This window comes from Anser cygnoides, chromosome 24, assembly GCF_040182565.1.
Source record: "Anser cygnoides isolate HZ-2024a breed goose chromosome 24, Taihu_goose_T2T_genome, whole genome shotgun sequence".
Taxonomy (NCBI): Eukaryota; Metazoa; Chordata; class Aves; order Anseriformes; family Anatidae; genus Anser; species Anser cygnoides.
The window spans coordinates 1,505,548-1,525,057 of NC_089896.1; the positions used below are offsets into that span (position 1 = coordinate 1,505,548).

Genomic DNA, 19,510 nt, shown 5'->3' on the forward strand with positions numbered 1-19,510 from the left:
GAGGGAGCTGGATCCTGTTCTCTCTTGCACATAATCAACGCAATGATTTAGGCAGCTCCGATCACCCTTGCAAAGCAATTGAAGAAAACAGGGCAGCACAAGGCTAACCAGGGGTAGGGCCTTCATTACCCATGATGATGTGTGAGGAGGTGAGCAGAGCCAAAGTTGTGCTTGCAGGACCTACAGTTCAAAACCCTCAGCTCTTAACTTGGAACCAAAACACATTAGTTACCACAATTATTGCGGAAAAAATCTGGAAAACCCATAATGCTATTTTCCTAGTCATTTTTCAGCAACTGAAGTTTTTTTAAAAAAAAAAAAACAAAAAACTTTTCTCTAAGGCATCTGCTTTTAGCTGGTGCATTATATGACTGCTGTACAGAAAGTTTCAGTGTATAATGATTATAATAATAATAAAAAATACAATTATGCCAAGAGCACACTCTTCTGTAGCTTAAGGAGCATGTGTGCATACCCTAGGTAATTTCTTTTAGAAGTCCCTAAATATTCTTCAGCCACAGACAGTCTCACTAACAACCTGCTAATTTTAGAAACCATTCCTACGGATGCAGCGTTACAACTGCAGATAACAGACCCACGACACGCAGATGCTTTTGCAAACCCCAGCGGCGGAGCCGTTCTCACGGGACTGTCACTCAGCGCCAGCGGCCGATGCGGGTCTCGTGGCTCCAGGATGTCACGCGCCCCCCCGTGAATTCCTGCAAGGACCGCGGGACCACGCTGGTCTTTCTGTTCCCAGCCGTCGTGCCACGCTCACGGGGGGAGATCAGAGACACAAGCAGCAAAGCAGCTGGGAAATGAGTAAGGCAGGGATGCGGTCCCTCCATCTCCGGCACGGAGACACACCGGCAGCACGGATTTCTCCCCAAGGAATGTGGAGTGGGAGGGAGGAGGAGACCGGTTCCCAGGTCACTGATGGAAAATGCTGCGGGCCCGGCCACCTCCCCTGTGGGTTGCAAGGGACTGTGAAGCAGGCCCTCCTTGGAAAGTTTCCCATGGAAGTCTCGCAGAGATAACACAGAGAGAAAACGTGCCAATGGCTGCGTGTGCAAAGAGCAGAAGATCGTAAGGTTTGGGGGCGGAGGAGAGCCTTTAACAAGGACAAAAAATAAATAAAAAAAAAAAGCCCCCTGAGAGCCTGATGGTGACATCAAAGGGCTTCCACTCTGAGATTCCCGTTCAACATTCAGCCTGAAGCAGGAGCAACTGAGAGCTGTCACCGGCAGCAGATTTCCAGTAGCTCAGAAGAGGAAGAAGCCAGTGAGCCCAGCCGAGCTCCTAAGGATCGCATCCCTGCACTGCAGAGTGGCTGCTCGTTAGCTTCTCTAATGAGCCTTTTTCAGCCCTGCCGTCCCTTCTGCACACAGTGACTTCACTCCCCAGTGCTGCACATCCAGTGCCTTGCACACATAGAAAATAATAACATTTTCTAAGACAGGAACCCTAGTATTTGTCTTAACATGGTACTTAAAAGGCAACAGTGCAGGCACTGCACACAGTAAAAAGCTAGTTCATACCCTAATGAGTTCCTGCCATATATAAAAGATATATGCAAAGACAGCAGATGGACACTGGTGAGCAGTATGGAAAAACAACAGGACGGTACTGGACAGCGTGATCTGCCATCATTTCTGTAGACCTCTCAGAGTGGAGATGAGCTGATGGAGGAGAAAGAAGGTCGGCGATGTTTTCAGAGCACTTTTCCAGCATGGTAGGAAGGTTTAAAAAGTAATACATGGGGAGCAGGGAGGGTTATCACCATTCAGAGGCAGCAGTGGACATTTCTGTAAGCAAAAAAAGACAACAGGCAGAGTGGTGCTGGGCTGCCGAGAGCCTCACTAGTGACACCAGCTCATGTCTGACATGATAGGCAGCGAGCGTGCAGTACAAAAGGATGCAAAGAGGGCTCTATGCAGACAAAGCACAAGGAAATTACTTTTTCTTTCCATTTTTCCAAAAAGGGCAGAGGTAGACGCAGAGTGATACCGCTAGCATGTAGAACAGGACATTGCAGAAGAGTCGCACGAGCATCTGATGAATTTTACTTCTATATTCAGACGGGAAAGGTTGCACTTCAGAGTCATCGTGCATGAGGAGTTGGCACAATTCAAACGCAGTCTGAATGCACAAGGAAAAAGCCCTGCCCAGACAGAGCTCCCCCAAATAACAGCAGGATGGTGCTGGTGTTGACTGCAATCATGCAAAGGAGGATGGAGAACTTGCAGCACAGCGTGGGTTTTTTTTGCAGCTTGAACTTGAGCTGATGCTTAGGGCAGGATTCCCCTCATCTCATCTCAGTCATCTACAGGCTGCTGAAGTAGTCGTGCCAAGAAAACTCCATAGGCAGGAATACACTGGTGGTGACACCCTATTTATGGCTGCTGATTTTGCAGGTGTTCCTCACAGAATAACAGAAAGGGGCTTCACCCCCCTGTGCTGCAGTCCCACAGAGGGATCTGTCACGGGACAGCAAGGGCAGGCAGCTCGCAGCCCTCTCCCGCTGCTGGGGAAGCTGTGGCTCTACTAGCGGAAAGGCTGGGGTGCAAGGAGCCAGGATAGTGCCCAAGGACCAGGCAGAGATCTCCACTGTCTCCTTCAGGATGAGTTCCCACCTGGAGGTGGATCGAGATAAGACCAGCAGTGATGGCTCATTGCAGACAAGCTCCTGCCTACTCAGAAAGTGCTACATCCAGCGGAGTAAAGACCTTTTTTCACATATTTCAGGAAACCCCTTTCTGCACTAACACTTCAGGCTACTTCCCTTTAAAAATATATATATATTGAAACGTCACATAAATCCTTGCCTAGAACTCTTTCTCTACGTATTTTGCATGTCTGTGAGGGAGTCTGTCAAAAGTGCCAGTGTGTCATGCTCAGTTCTGCTGAGACCAAAATACTTTCCCATTTCTCTCCAGAAAGTTACAGAAACAACCGTCCGTGTTTACTCTACGGCTGCGGCACTTTTCCCAAGCCAGACGGGGGACACACACAGGCTTCTGGGGGTCTCTCATCCACACGCCTTCGCATGGGACGCGTGGGCTTGCTTCCAGCTGAGACTGCTGGAAGACGTGCTGCTGTCTGACGAGGAGGCGACACCAAACCCCACAAGAATCCGAGGCGACTCCTCCTCGAAACCACTTGTCTTCCCCTTTCTTGGATAAACAGCGAGCGGCAGGAAGCTGCCAGCAACCACCAGCACCCGTGGGATCACCATCCAGCTGGGACTTCCCTTGACAGGGCCATCTGCGGAGGAGCTTGCAGCAAGCTGATTCCAGGCACGGTTCACGAACCCGCTGCTCCAGATGTGACCTTGGCTGCTGGAGGCTTCGGCGGTTCTGGTGACACGGCTCACGCTTCTTAAGAGACGGCAGGAAGGCTGCGGAGACTGTGCAAAAATAACCAGCTGCCGTTACTGCTGACACGTCCGCGGCTCTCCAGCCCTTCTGGGCTGTGCAGGAAAGGGAGGACCATGAAATCCCCTTCCAAAGGAGAGGGGGCAGAGTTAGAAGCTATTTTAAATCACTGCTCCTCAGTGCAAGAAATTAAAACTCCCCACGCTTCAGCAGAGAGAGTCGAGAGCACTTTACGCTGAGGTGCCCTGGAGATTTTTAACGCTGCACAACAGCGATGCACCAGGGACCGGCGGTGTAGCAGCAGCAATCGCTGTGACTTTCTCTGCTGGAGAAGTCAAGCTGCAAATTGTAAGCGTTCACGGGGTCTATGGCTAGAGCACAGTATAGGACTGGCACCTCCCAGAGCTCTTCCATTTCCATAGGCTGCTGCCACCTGCAAGTTCCCTTTGCAATATATTAGCACTTTCTTAATTTACCATCAGCTTCAGCAGCGTGCCCATGCAATAGGGCCACAGTTTTCATTCCTGGATGCTGTGAGTGAGCTTATCAAGCCCATACAGCTACATAAAGGTCCTGCCTGCAAAGGTACAAGTACCTGCAGTTCTTAGTGACCGCAGCGAGCCCTGCACATTACTCAGTGCCTCAGAAGATTAAATCCTTCCCTAAGTGATGAGCTCAGCTTTCAGTTCAACAAATTTAACTCAAGATTCAACATGTGAAGAGCTGAATTCATAATAAATTATTGTTATTAATGATACTTTGCAGTAAAAACAGCACGCTTCAGCTCTAATCTCAAGGCCATTGACAGCACGGGTAAATAGACTAATTATCCTTTATTTGTACCGTGATTCTATATTCCTACTTACACAGGGGAGCTCACTGCAGTTCACAGCATTACAGCCTTTGGGAAGGAAAATATCCACAAACCAAGGATATACCAAGGATATAAATGAAATAATAATAATTTTCCCCACACTACAGCGCCTGATTAAGCCTATGACAAACATCCCTTGCCCTCTTGGAGCTACGAAAAGCTGATCAATTTTTACCCTAAGCTCCCCAAACCTCTCTTTTATGTGCCACGCTTTTCTAGCAGCATTATGACCCATGACAGCTGACACAGGGTCCTCGAGCCATACAGCATCCCTCCCCACTGACCAGCTCCATACTTCTACAGCCTTGGGGTCTCCGGTCCCACAGCAGTTCTCCTACCAAGCACAGGGCTGTATTTTTAGTACTAAAGGTCTTTGCTCAGTTCACATTTGGGACAGGTTCTAGTTTTATCAAAACCAGCTTGCAGGCACAGGATGCTCTCCAGATCATTGCTCTGCAGATAACCCAATGTTTGGAAGTGCTCTTTGGTCTTGTAAGGGAACTGAAATACATACGGTTGAATCTCAGAAGAGCAGCATAAGCACTCAGGCTCTCCAACCTTGAAAGGCACATAATTCTGCAATTAAATAGTTTGTTTAAATAAGAATGGCAAGATGTTCGCAAACATTGAAAACCACTGGTTTAACTGCTGATCTAAAACATCTGCAAGAAATATTTGCTCTTTGAAAGTGCTGCTACTGTGCTGCTAGCCCAACCAAGAGTTACACAAACCCATTCAATCGTGTCTGGGGTCTACAAGAAGCCAAGGCACCCAATAAACACAAAGGTTTACGAAAACTTGGCTACACAATCTGATTATCCCACCCTGTGTTTGACATACCAAGTCCTGAATGAAGTTTAGCGACAAGAGGACCCAAGCATTCAGAAACACATGGACTTGCAGGAAGTCAAACCACCGTGCAAAGATCCCAGGTGAACATCATCGGAATCAGCCAAGACCTTGCTTGTTATGACCCAGTGGAGCAATCCTGCTTCCAATTTATACAAACCTTGTTATTCTTCAGTCTTATCTCTAAACTAGCACAAACAGCAAAACAGAGCAGCAAAGATATTTTATTAGGTCACGTTGCTTTCTGCCTTAGATTCTGTTCACAAAGAAGCATGCAGTTATAGTCAGTCTGGATTCGTGTTTTACAATACATATGCTCTCGCATGTTTTAAAGGGTGACACCCCATCCTACCCTCCTTTTCTGCTCAATTGATTTTGTGTAAATGCCTGAGCAGCAGCAGGTCCTTCAGGACAGGAAAATGACTTTAAGCACTCACAATGAGTAATCACAGCTTTTTCTTACTCTTCCATCCTGAAGAACCTGAGCTAGGCTGACAGCTGCCTTATAGCACTTCATGATCCAGAGATCATTGGACTCAGATTAGCTGCAGGTTTGAGATGCATCTGCCTGCACCGTGTCCCCAGTGAGCTCCTCAAAAAAAAGGCTACAACTGAAAAGCAAGTGGAAGCTATATCATAATGCAACAACAAAAAACATTAACATTTAAATAGCCAAAAAAAAAAAGAGAGAGAAAATGTAATATTAAAAAAAGAGAGAGAGAGAAGAAGAGGTTTATATGTAGCCCAGCCCACCACATCCTTGCAGCTGGATCCTTGCCTCCAGCAGCTCGCTGGCTCTCTGAGCAGCAGCAGGCTCTGCCCATTCCCTCTGGTCTTCTTTCCATCTGCTCCTGCCACGTCCCACAGCCTCTCAAACCTCTCCCACCTCGAGCAAGCCCAGCAGTGTCCCTTGGGGAGGGATGATCTCACCTTCCTTCCAAGGCATCGCACCTCCCTCAGTTGTGCAGATGAACGATGATATTCATAACCATCAAAAATTCAGTTACATCATGGGCTATATCAGGACAAAGCACACAGGCTAAGCTGCTCTCCTTCCAGCACCAAACCAGGAAGAATTGAAAAACATTTCTTAAATGCAGAGTCTGGCTTTCACAACCTCGTTGCTTAAGGATGTAACAGGTTTTACTCAGTTCTTACTATCAGTATCACTGGCGTGCTCACTTCCATATTAAATAAATAAAAAGTATGACTTTTCCAAAACCAAAATTTGCAATCTAAATTGGAAGGCGGTGGTCCTTAATCCCCAGTGTGAGGCACATGGCCCATCTCTAGGTGGAATAACTAGCCAGTGGGTGGATTTCATAGAATTCATGCTCTTGTGTGCATGTCATTTATTTGAAAATACGATTTAGCCACACATTACTCTCAGACCTCTACCATTTCCATCATGCAGAATGTTCCCAAGAATTTCACATCCCATCTGTCATCACCAGGATTCTCTGGTTGTCTTTGATACTAAAGAGAATTGAAAATCAACTACTACATTGAAAAAAAAAAAGACAAACAGGAATCAGACTAAACTCTGCCTTGAGAAGAGATCTGTCTTCTCAAAAGTAATGTTTTCATCCTTAGAAAGGGCCAGAAAAGGAAGTCCCAAAAAGCCAGTTCAGAATTATGTTCTCAGAGTCATCTTCCTGCCATTTACCTTGTGGAATATGGATTGAGTAACAGGCAGTCAGGTCTGGGTCTGTCTATTTGAACATCGGGTTTCTAATTGATTGCACAGTACTTGGAATCTATTAAAAGGCTTCTATAAATTACATTTCTGTATAGGCCAGGCTGCCTAGATGTGCAGATGTTAAGAACTGGCTAATCCTAAGTAAACCTGGTAAAAGCGTTTGCCTTCTCAAATTTTCCACCAAATTAATTGTAGAGATTGTGTCACCGAATCAATACAGTGCGAACCCTACAATGTTGGTGTTTGCCACAAACCCATAAGCAGTCTGCTCACATGGAGACCTCATTATTCCAGACATTTGGCCCATATCAAGCAGCAGCTCGGAATAAGACGTTGTGTCATGTCTCTGAATCCGAGATACAAGACAGCCCAGGTGATCACTTCGGGATTTCACACGGATTCTTTTATGCTATCATTTTCAAGACTCCAACCAAGGAAAGCATCCAGTTGCCTTTTATTAAAGCGCAAAAAAAAAAAAAATGCTTACTCTTACAAAACTGAGAGCGTGTACAACCTTGGAAAAGCACACGTGTGAGCAATGTTAACTTGGTACTTGTATGCATCCATTTCTACATTATTTTCCAGATCCTGAGATCATCTCTGACCCTCATCCTTTTTTTTTTCTCTTCACTTCCTTGCTGGCACCAGCTTGTTCCCTTTTTCTCCTCACCCCGCACCCTCTCTCTTTGTTGTGAGTGCTCAGCTCTTCCAGCGCGACCCTCTCCTGCTCAGATAACTGCAATCTCTTTCTTTTTAACCATTTTCTTCCTTTCTCCACCCCTGTTTAGCTGCCAAAATTTACTGATCACCTCACAGACTTCCTTTCCACTGGCTGCCCTTACCTGCCAGCACCTGCTGGCACTTTCTGCCCTGAATTGTGTGTTTTCATTTTTCTTGGTAACTCTGCAACACCAAATGCAGCCAGTGCACAGGTTACAACCTCAGACCTCCCCATGTGGGTCCACAGGGTCATATTCCCTGTGTTTATCTTCTGCCTCTCTCAAACCCCATACATTTTGTGCCCTCACTACACAGAACGACTCCAGGATAGCGTGTGCGGTGTTTCATGAGTGAATCCCAGTCCCAAAACTTAGATGACGTTTCACATAGGATAGAGGCAACATTTCAACACATGGAATGGTCTAGGCAGACAGAATGGTTGAGGTTGGAAGGGACCTCCAGAGATCATCTAGTCCAATCCCCCCTGCTCAAGCAGGGTCACCTAGAGCATGCTACACAGACTCCAACACCAGGTCTAAAACGAACACACCCCCTACCACCATCCTCCCTTGTCCCCTTATTTGCAAAGAGAGGACAGAGACAGGGAGAGGCGAGCTGATCTCCAAGGTCACCAGCCTCTGGCATGGCGAGGAAGAGATGCCCCAAGTGACACAGAGCTTCCCACCTGCCTTTTGCTTGCAGTGACCAAAACTTGTCTTTCCAATGAAGAAGGAAGGAAAATGGTGCTCTTTCCCACCCCAGAAACCCACTTACATGCTGGTCTCTGAGCGTGCAGAACGGGGGCTGCTCCTTTTCACCTAACTGGACTGAACCTTGGATCTGCAAGGTGTTAGAAGCCAAGTAATAAAATAGAACTATAGCTAGAATACATGCAATTATTAGTAGACTTTTAAGTCATTTGCAGGAGACTGATGAGCCTGGCAGCTGGAGCATTCTTCATTCCCCAGATAAGATAGAGCACAATGCCAGCAAGGCAGGTTGGTCCCCACCAGGCACCTGTGCGAGGCACCAAAGACAATTTCTTGCTTGGTATCGTTTAAGTCTGTGTTTTTCCTCATTTGAGATGAAAGCAAATAGGAAGTCTTGCCCTTGTGTAACATGGAGAAGGTTAAATGTCATGGTGAACAGAACAAGAAGCTGGGAAAAACTTGTTGGGAATGCTCGGGGAAGGGCCACGCTCAGCCTCTGCCCTGCTGTAACTGCATTGTGCTGGGGAAGCCCCTGGGCAGGCTGGATGGATGCTCTCAGGGATCTTTACTCAGCAGAGAAACCCCTGCAGAAAGGTGAGCCTCCCACACAAGGTCACACAGGAAACTGAAGATAGTATTTTTTAATAATTGGCTGTGGGAAATTAGCAGCAAGCGGTATTATAAGGGCCTGCCAGAAAGACGTGTCAAGAAAGCGGGCTGGCTGTACGGAAAATAATTTAGGAAAAATAATAAAGAAAACCAGACAACAACCCAGACTGAATCCTTCTGTGTTTGTCTAATTTCCTAGGAAAACAGACATAAGCTGCAGAATGAATCCAATTTGTCAAGTGAAGTGACAAGATATTCAGGGTAGGAAATGGGGTAAAGCATTAACAATTCCTATGGAGGAATATTAAGATATTTTAAAGGCAGAATATAATCAAGCTCAGCACTAGGTGAGTTTGTGTGTCCCCACTCACAAACAAGGAAATGGAAGCGCAGAGAGGGGAGCGACTTAGCCAAGAGCCCCGGTGAGTCACGAGCCGAGGACGGGTTTACAACCCACCACCCCCAAGTCACACTTATCTGCTCCAAGCACCACATTCGCTGTCTCCAGGATATGCTCAGGGAACAGCATGTTCAGGAACTGCTCAGCACAAACACAGCTGGTATTAGAGGAAAGCCGTCCTTAGTGCTCCAAGCTGTAGGCACTCGGGGACATCCTGCGTTTTGGAGCCAAGGTGGAGGTGGAGATGGGACAGCCGGCCAGCATCACACCCCGAGCGTGAGCCGCACGGGGGTCCACGTGCTCACAAGTGTGTCTTCATCCAGCTGCGTCAGGGCTAGGATGGTCACTGAGAGTGGGGCTGTGTTTAGTTGACCAAAACATAGGGAGGATTTAATGATTTTTGCACCCACATCCACAAGGGGAAAGCACAGGAGGTAGTAAAGAACAGACTGAATGTGAATGATGCTGATCCATGTTGCACAGACCCTTAAGGAGCATTTATGGTGGCTATCAACTCACCGGGTGCAAACACTGTCATAAAAGCAAGGGAAATAGAAGGTACTTCAAGCTCTGGGCTCTGTCCCAAAAACACATTTGGGATCTTGCATGATGCTTCAGTATTGGTTATACAACCAGAAGCTGCTCCCGGCAGAAATTAATAACCTGTTTTCAAGTTAATAACCCGAGGTTACTTCTGTAATGTACAAGGTTACTTATACAAGAGCTCCTGGCACACAGCACCATCTGCTGAGTGGCAGGTTTGGGAGCTGGCACGCTTACAGAGCCGTCCCACACTTTCCCTCCCAAAGGAAATGTGCTCGCGCTCCCAGCCGCACTGCTTCTTATCTAACGCATCTAGGCGGCGGCGAGCAGACAGACCGAGGTCTCCGGGGCTGGAGTCCAGCAAGTGACACCTTTGCTTTGCTGCTCCCGCACTGCCTCTAGCTGCTCTCCCAAACTTTCCTCTTCTTCCACGCTCCGTTTCCTGCCGTCTACCTTGCTGCTCCTAATCCAAGAAAGGATTTCCTGAACAAACCTCCGAAAACAACCAATTTTTCAGTTTCTCGGCAACAAGCCGAGTTATCAGGCAAAAGCGTTGTTTAAGTAAGCCCAGGGACAAAAAGAAAAAAAAAATCCAAATTTTCTTGAAGACTTATTACGGGGTGGGATGGGGAAATAATTTGTTTCAAGTTGAATGGAACCTTTTCTCCATACAGCTTTAAAGATACTTTAAAGGAAGAATGCAACAATTTTCAAAGCAAAAAGTATACATTCATTTCTTTTTGAAAATATTTTTCTCTGGTTGCTATTCTTCCCTGCTGCTATTCCTGAACGTATCTTCCAAGCAGCCTTTCTCACTGCCTGTAAACCTGTCTCTTCAAACAATCTCTCTTTTCATCTTGTCAGCGTTGGTAAAATTCACAAACCCGTCCTTCCTTAAATTGCCACCCTGTGTCTTGTCTTCTTCGGATTGTTAGCTTTTTAAGCAGAAAATGTGCTTTGCCTGTGCTATAAAAAAAAAAAGAGAAAAAAAAGAGTGTAAACGTATGGTGCTCAAAAGAGACCTTATGTTCCTTTATCGGGCATGAGATCTAAGGCTTGTCCTTCCCCCATATGGGGCACGCTGCCAGGCACAGTGCCCATTACCACGAGGCCAGATCCCAGCGAGCGTGAGCATCCCGACCCTTCGGGCTGTACCCAACCCCACGGGTACGGATGCTTCTTCAAGGGAAATGGAGGCTCCCTTGGTGAGGATCCCTGGGGAGCTGCCAGCATTTCTCGTGATTTCTTTTATTTTCATATAAGCAATTAGCAAAATCAGGGAATGCTCTTCCCTTCCCTTTTCCCAGCATGCCCAACCCAAGCTGGTCAAGTGTTTTCAGATCTGTCTGGGCAATAGGGCTGTACCTGCTAGTCTCAAACCCTGTGGTATGAAAGCTCTCCTCCCTATTAGTTGTAAAATACTATCTGAAAACAAGAAAAGCCACATATCAGAAACTTGTTTTTTGTAAAGGTCGTTTACAGAAGTAGAACAAACACCTGTGCACAAGCTGATGTTTGAGGCTTTACAATCCCATTTCAGAGAGCAGCTTGACACAGATGGGACCGTGTTTTCAGAAGGGCTGTGCAGCCTCAGCGCTGCATAAATGGAGCTCAGCAATGCCTGCTCAGCACTTCTGAAGGCAGGGAAAATCCAGCAACCAAACCCCCCAAGATGCTCAAATTAACAGCGAGTGGTCAGTCTGGCACCTCTGGCCCTAACGGAGAAGTTTTAATACCAATTCCTCCCCAAAGTGGCCTGTCTTAGGAAAACCCCTTTCACTTTCTATTTAAAATGAAAATGCCTGAAATTCCTTGCTTTCACCTCAGAATACAGAGTGAAATATCACTGTTCAATGTAATATTACACCCATGAGGCACCACCCTGGGGCCACAAGGCGAGTTCACCTCTAAGACACGAGCAGGCTTGCAGGTGAATGAAGGAGCACCCAGGCACTGCCTGTGCTGATGTACGGGACAGCTGGATGTGCTACGGACAGATTCCTCCTTCGCTGCTAATGTCTGTGCTCAAATTAGTGTCTTTGGGACGAACGGCTCTTGCAAAATAAACACAGCGAATTCTTAGAACTCATCTAAGCAGCAAAGGAAATCCCCTGAACGAACCGGGTTCGGTGCAGGGGTTTGGAGTTACACGCTGAGAAACTTTGCTTGTTTAACAGAGAGGCTTTCTCCGGGGTAATAAAACTCTCGCATTGTTGTGCCAGGGATTTTCCATTAGGTGTGTGTCAGCGGGTGGTGGGAGCTGCAGTTTCTGTGGCCGGTCATAGAAATGGAATGAGATCACCCGGAGAAGCCGGCCACAGATCGCAGTGAGTCCACAGCGGCACGAACCGGGAGGACGGCTGGGGGAGGGATGTTTGTGTACAGCTAAGGGGTCCCCAAAAGGGATTTTTCTTTTAACTCGTGCATCCACTAGCCAGCAGTCATGTTCACGTCTGATAAAACAGTCCCAAGGTTTCTCTGTTTTCCTTCAACCCAGGGGAAAGTCTCTCAGCAGACAGGCTAAGTGAGGCTGGATATATTCCTGTCTCCTTCCCACCTCCCTAAAATCCCACAAGCAACCCCACAGCATGGAGACAGAGGACAACAGCCTCTCCCCTTCCAACCCAGGGGTTCTCTAGGGAAGGCAGTGGTCAAACCTCATGCAATCCCCCATTGCCCTAGGCAGAAGGGGCTGAGGGACAGGAATTCACCCGGACTCAAGGGAGCAGTGATTGAAGGTGGGGATTCATCACTCTGGGTCAGAAGACCCCGTGGCAGACAAACCTGCAACTCTCTGTTACTTGTTGGTGAGGACAAGGAGTGAAGGACACGGCTTCGTGCCTGGGTCAGACCAAATTGATGCCTACAGCAGCCTGGGGCAGGACAGCCCTATGTGCATCTCTGTCTGTGTTAAAAGACACCCCATATTACACCACTAGGGGTTTTTTTCATGTGTGGATTTGCACACGTGTGACGGGGAGCTGTTTTTTAAGGTGTGAATGAATGGGTATGCAACCAGAAGGCTGTAGCCATAACATTTTTGCTAACTGCAGGGAAAAAAAAATAAAGGAACAGTCTTCCACAGAGAGCACCTCTGCCTTCCCTTTTACGAAGTATTCATTTTACATGTCACTGCTCTGGGGATGCCAGTTAAGGTTAGTTGTTCTTAACCCTCCTACTTCTTGGTATTGCTTTTCCTACTAGTTGGAATCAACTAGTGCCGTAAGCCCACCGATGGGCATCATAAGAGCACGGAGTGTTCGGCTGTGAAACAGAAGAACACATATTGACTGTAACTATCCCCACTCCTATCAGATTTCCTCATGGAAACACTAATGCACAGTAAACAGGCAACATTTCCCTGACAAGACCATGATACCATCACAGGTCTCACTCCCAAATCAGGTCGATACCAATCTACAGTTTCATGATGTAAGATTTCAGAATGGGCCCGATGCCTCCAAACCACCAGAGCGGGTTGATGAAGGTGACACAGAGCCACCGAGGAATCACGGCGCTTCCCCTGAAGCTGTGCTGGCCAGCTTGACCTTCAAAGATCACTTCCACTGTTCAAAACCACAACAATATCCCTCAGGACAAGACCAATGGGTATTTCTATCTGCTCCTTCAGGAGTATAAACTCTGAGCTGGCTGCCTAACGGCACGACTCTCCCAGACACATCCTAACGAGGCAGGGCAGCATCCAGTCCGTGTGCGGGATGCTGAATGACTCCCACCTCCTTCGCAGTCAAGTGCAGGGCAGTGCTTGTGCTAGGGGGTGAGTGCTGGCTCCTGTGGAGGTATACTCAGTACTACGAAATGTAATGATTGTAGGCAGAAAGTCACCACTGAAATTACGTACGGGATGGTCTTAAGACTTGCTCAAAGAGGAATTTGTTCTTTAAACAGGAGCCCAAACGAAACTCTGCAGATCCCATCTACTTCTAATTGTGGGAAAGCCAAGGCAGAACCACACACGTTCCTCCCGCAGTCCCCAAGAAACCTGAGCCACAACACAAAGGGCACAGCTCCTAGAGCCTCTGGCAAGATTGTTCTTACAAATGGGCAGCAGCTGTGATGGAAGCATGAAATTTGGCTTTCCTGGTCTTCTCTGAAAGCCAAAGAATACAATTTTAGCCAGCAGGCTGGACAGCAGCAGGGGAAGTAGCAGGGCTGGTCCTGGCAGTGCCATAAGCACTGTTAGCAATGGGGGAATGGCAGCAATAGGATTGGAAGAAGGATGCACAGAGGGAAAATGCAAGTGTTGAAAATAGCGTTGAGAAAGGGATGAGCTCTAAAGAAACAAAAGCTGAGAGGAAGAGGGAGCTAAAAGAGCTGCAGCAAGTTCAGCTTGTGTACGAACACTCAAATTTCTTTATAATCTCCCTCCTTGCTTGAGGCAACAGAGCATGGGTTGGCTCCAAACGATTTGAAACCAACTACATCTCACTGGAAGGATGGGTCTAGCCTGGAGCAGACCATGTGAAACTGATAAATAGAGAGAGGAATGAGACAAAGAGGGAATCTTGGAGGTGTGGGGAGGAGGTAGGTGAAATAACATCTTGAGAATGGATGTACTTTCTGTAAAACAGAAGAGATGGCAGGAAATAGGTGTGATCCATTTAGTATTGTGTGCAAAGCCCTAGGCACCACACGGTTTCATCTGCAAGCTTGTTCCTTTACTGTAGTTTACCGTAGGAAACCTTTTGGAACTTAGGCACGAAGCACCAGGTCTGTACCAAGCACCCTGGGAGAACATCCTGTCCTTCCTGACCTCTCAGCACTGTGTATGCCATCTAATTTTGATATTATATGTATTTCTGCGATCTGATGTGTTATGTCCATGCCTGTGCTTGGCATTAAACAGCTACTGTATTCTATCTCACATCCAGAAGGACGGCTGCCTTAAGCCAATGCTACAGGAACTTTAAAATAAAACATAGCATACGTTCAGGATGACTAATACATTCCCTGGTGCTGGCTTATACAGAACATATTGGAGAAGTTGCTTTATTTTGTGTCTGTCTTTTAGAAAATGTGACTCCCCATCCGTTTTGCTCGGCTGGGGACAGCAGACAGCCTTCCCACGGGAGCACAGGGCTGCGGAGACGTTGCTCTTCTGAAGCACCTCCGCGTCTCTCCCCAAAAAACCTCTGAGGAGCAGCTCTGCGAGGGGCAAGGTGATTTTCATTCATGTTAACTCAGCCTTTTTAATCACGTCTAGGAAGGAGTCCAAGAGTCCCTCTGAAACAGCCATGAGAACCCATCCGAAGGAAACGGAGGCTTCTCACGGGCTTTTAAGGCAATAAAGCCCAATGCTCAGTTGGTCCCGGGGGCCCTTTCTGCAATGGGAGGGTGATGGCAATGTACTGAGCCCTTCGTATTTCCCAGTCTGTTGCTTTCTTGCCATCCCCCAGCTCCCTCCCTAAATCACTTCAGGTGACGACCAGTCCAGGTTGATGTGAATTTGACAGGGAAAGGCTCGTCCTTTCCTCCTTTAGCTCCTTGTGCTCACCACTCATGCCGAGGTATCTAAACCCGAGCTGCAGGCATAGTGCCTGTGTCTGGGTGAGAGGTGAGCTGTCCTGAGCAAACAAGCAGGTTTCCTTTCACAAAGCACTACTTTACTCTCTTGGTTAGCTAGTTTGATCATCTGCTAATGAAACACTTTAAAATAAAAGCAAATTTCAACAGGTAACAGCAGAGAGAAAACCACAACCACTGACTAATTAAAGCCTTTTTCTAATGCACAAAAACCAAGACCACCCAATGGCAAGGGCAGAACTGAAGAATCCTGCTAGGGATTTCTCAAGTCTTTTTCGCCCCCTCTGCAGCACACAGGAAGGATGATCTTGAAGTATGAAACATAATTGCATCCCACAGACATGCTACTCATTAACTGATTTTTCATTTTTGAAAAGATAGACAGTAGACCAGTGCTGAATTACTGAAGAGCACTCTGAATTACCTGGACCTACGAATTAAGACATACATCAGACTTAGACCTTGCATCCATTCTGGTTTGAGCTGCTTTAGCTGGGTGGGATTAAAATCACATCAATAACAATCCTTCTCTTCTCCCCCACCTAAAACCCAAGCATCAGAAAAGATCTTCCCAGTTTCTCATCATAATGGTAGGAACCATTAGGAACTTCATTTTCAGGGGAAGGCTCTGGAAAGATGTAGAAGATAGGGAGTACACCCCTACCACATCAGACACAGCTACAGGATGCATTTGTGTTCTTCAGCTGTCTTCACTCAACCACCTGCTCAGAGAAGAGATCAAGGGGTTTGTAACTTGAAGACAACTCAAAAAAGAATCTGAGTGCAGTCCGAAGCACCTAGAGATCTGGAGGGCCAGGTTTCTGAGGTGGCTGCAGAAAGTAACCTGGAATCCAACTACATCTGGCCTTCTGCTCACCTCCACATGGCACCTTCACTGACTTGCCATCATCAATATCAGTAACTCCTATACACTTGGCTGTGATACGAAAAGAGAAATAAAACGAGACACTTACCCTCCTTCAAAGATCTTGATCCTGACCGGCTCCCCTCTTTTGGTTACAAGAGCCTCTTCTTCTGATTTTCCTCTTTTATCCTCTTCCTTCTCAGCTCTAGTTATATCTTTTCGACCTTCATTAGAAAGGAGCGAAGGCAAATGAACCTATCTCCCCAAAAGAGCAAAACAATCATTGATTACATACAAAATCACTCTACAAGCTCCACAGACCAAACACTGCAGGCTGCCTCAGAAAGAACCAGCAACCTACCACACACGCGGCTCCTGACAGCTAACGCAGTAATTAGGAAAACATCTCAAGAAATGGGGCCTCTGCGTCTGGATTTGCAGCCCTGTTGGACGCGTTACATTCACAGTGACCACTTACAAGCAGGGAACGTGCTTAAACCACCCCCTGCAGCACGGTGCCAGCTGGAAAAACCGAGGCACTAAGGAGTGTGGTGGCTTGGGGTCACTCTGAGTGCGTGGCAGGGCCGTGGGTCCCTGGTCCCAATCTGTCCTTGGATAATCCTCTCTAAAATACGCATCCACAAAGATCTCGAGAGCAGACATCGCTAGAGTTCGCACATCTAACCTCAGCCCTTGGATTTCCCCCTACACACACACACACACATCCACACAGTTTTGGACTCCAGCCATCTAAACTTGATATAAATCACGTAACAGTCAAAGCTCTTGGGTGATTTCCTTTCACCAAAACCCCGCTGCCAAGGGTGCAGTATGTAGAAAGCCAAAACACAATGGGAGAAAATAATCCTCAACCTCCCCACATGTTCCCAGGGTGATTTTGCTTTTTTCACTGTTAAACCTGCCACCCTTTGTTCAGACCCAGCTTTGGTCATGCACGGACATCTCACCTCACATATTCAATATTATTTGTTAAAGTATATGGGGCCTAAATATTACATCTGCCTCTGTACCTCCATGCAGTGCAAGGGGAGCTCCCCACCTGGAATGAAACCTTAGGACGTTTCCCTGCTAAAACCTAACATTACAAATAATGGGTCTCCAAAGCTTCGAAAGAGGGAAGCAGACTGCCTTTTTAACCCAGGTTACTTTTTACATAAATGCAGTAATATCTTTGAACTATAACTGAATCGCCCACATCCTCACTTCATATGTTATTTCTGGAAAAAGGCTGAAGGTGTTTGAGAGACCCAGGGCTGGTTGTGAGAGGGATTTGGGCCTGAAAGTAGCAAATGAACCGGTAGAAGTTTAAATCAGAGCTGGTCGTCCCTGACTCTTTACAGTCACTGGAAGCAGTAGCAGCTCTCAAGAGTGATTCATCTGCCCTGCCTTAGACACACATCTTAAGGGGGGGGATGAATCACCCAAGAGGTGCCTCTTTGTCTCCCATGGTTATAGAGGAAGCCACGAGTGACTAGCTCAAAGGGAGACATGCACAATTTAGCGGGATGCAGCCCAGCCTCCCCGGCAGCACGCTGCTGAAGCTACCACCGGATTTGCAGCAGCGAGAGGGATGGATTGACTAAAAAGTAGCTTTGCAACACTGAGGTCAAACGTTTCAAATTCATGCAGCGATTTCTTGAGCTCAGCTCAGAGCATTAAATGCACCCGGGACTACCCCGTGTCCTTGGGATCAGCTCACACAGATGAGACCACATCTACACCATCTGACCCACATACCCTTCCAAGATACCTCCTGGAAACGGCCCCCGGCCTGTCCTACCTCCCTAAATGTGCCTGGAAATTGCATGGGAGGGGGCTGCCAGCCCAGGCCAGAACTGTGCCAGGGACCACTATGACAATTTAACAGCAGAGGTGGGCTCATGAGGGTGTCTTTGGGCAACGAGGGTTCTGTGCTCGGGGGAAAGCGGTGGCAGGAGACACCCAGAGCACCTTGAGCGGTGTGTGACCACCTCCTGATAGGAGCTGTGTGTTCATAACACTGCTAGCGAATACCTTCCCAGTTCAGTTCCTTATTTACTGAGGAATACAAAACAATTGACTTTCTAGATGCAGAATGAGGTTTATTTATTGCAACTTTTGAAAGCACAAAACATAGACAGATGAAAGGCACCATGGAGAGCCAAAATCATACAGTCACTACTACCTCCTTTTACAATCTTGTTTAATTTACAAACTGTGCAAGCCCAATACAGTGTAATTAACCATCCCTACATGCATGTTGCAGCCTACAGTCACTTCAGAATTGATCTGCTCAGTAAATCCCACTGGTAATTTAGAAATCAAGCCAAGTACGTAGACAGTATACACAGTACAACTGCTTGCTGGTAGCTTGCTGCATGCATAATTGTACAAAATATAAGAGCCATTTTACATTTTCTGTTGTGTTGACTGACAGCTTATAGTTACATAAAGAAGAAAATATTTAAGGAAAATAGCTAGAGCAGAGTTAACTGAAGGTTGAACTTTCAACCTTTGATTGATGCTACTGCTACACAGCTCCTGGTAATCGCATCTTCCTGAGTAACCAGCAATGTTACTTCCTAATCTGTGCCAGTCATATGTATTTTAGTGACTAAACTGAGGATTTCACTCCCACTGATCATCTAATTAAAAATATTTCTCTACTTGGCATGAGGTCAATTTGTCTCCATTGAAATTAACATGATTTCTGCAAAACCCACTCCTTTCAGCAGCAGGTATTAACATTAAAATTTGGCTACACCATTTAGTTGGTGAGTTTTGCAGGACAAGCTCTAACTTTTGCAAACTATCATGAAAATTGTAACTTTTACCACCAGCCAGTTCACAGGGCTTTGTGTAAAAGGTTTTTAAGTCTTCTGAGTAAATGTATGCAGTGAAATAAGTATTTTGATGACTAAGGGCTGAACCACTCCTGTCTAGATCTGAACCTTTAACTTCATGGTATGAGGGTCTCTTGTATTTCTGAAATACACACTTTGTGTGCATTTTAGCACCATGTCAAAGAGCAAAGTTCAGAGGAGCACAGGCACTTCTATTAGAGAATGAGATCAAGGATGGTACAACACCCTTCAGATAAAATCCCTTGAAAAAGAGTGCATAAATATCAAGCATCAGTGTGGTTATTGCACTGCATAGGTAATTATCTGCCCCTAGGTCCCCAGAAATTCAGCCTTTTGGATTTCTGCAGGAGAATGATGGAAATGCTGAATAGAAATAAAGATTTATTGAATCATAGTGACTCTACTGTGTATTTTAAGACATATTTATAAGCAGCAGCTGCAGCAGTGATTATAATAAAT

General features: G+C 46.6%; 1 protein-coding gene across 22 annotated transcripts in view; it reads right to left on the reverse strand.

The window, feature by feature from the left end:
* The window catches only part of HIVEP3 (HIVEP zinc finger 3), a 292,513-nt gene that overhangs the window by 42,673 nt on the left and 230,330 nt on the right, over nt 1-19,510 (reverse strand). For all 22 annotated transcript variants that reach the window (XR_010826516.1, XR_010826517.1, XM_066982758.1 and 19 more), the window contains one exon: nt 16,297-16,442. Coding sequence is in view for 20 of the 22 variants with exons in the window: in XM_066982758.1 (XP_066838859.1) it covers nt 16,297-16,442 (146 nt within the window). In the remaining 2 variants the exon portion in view is untranslated. The remainder of the gene's footprint in view (nt 1-16,296; nt 16,443-19,510) is intronic.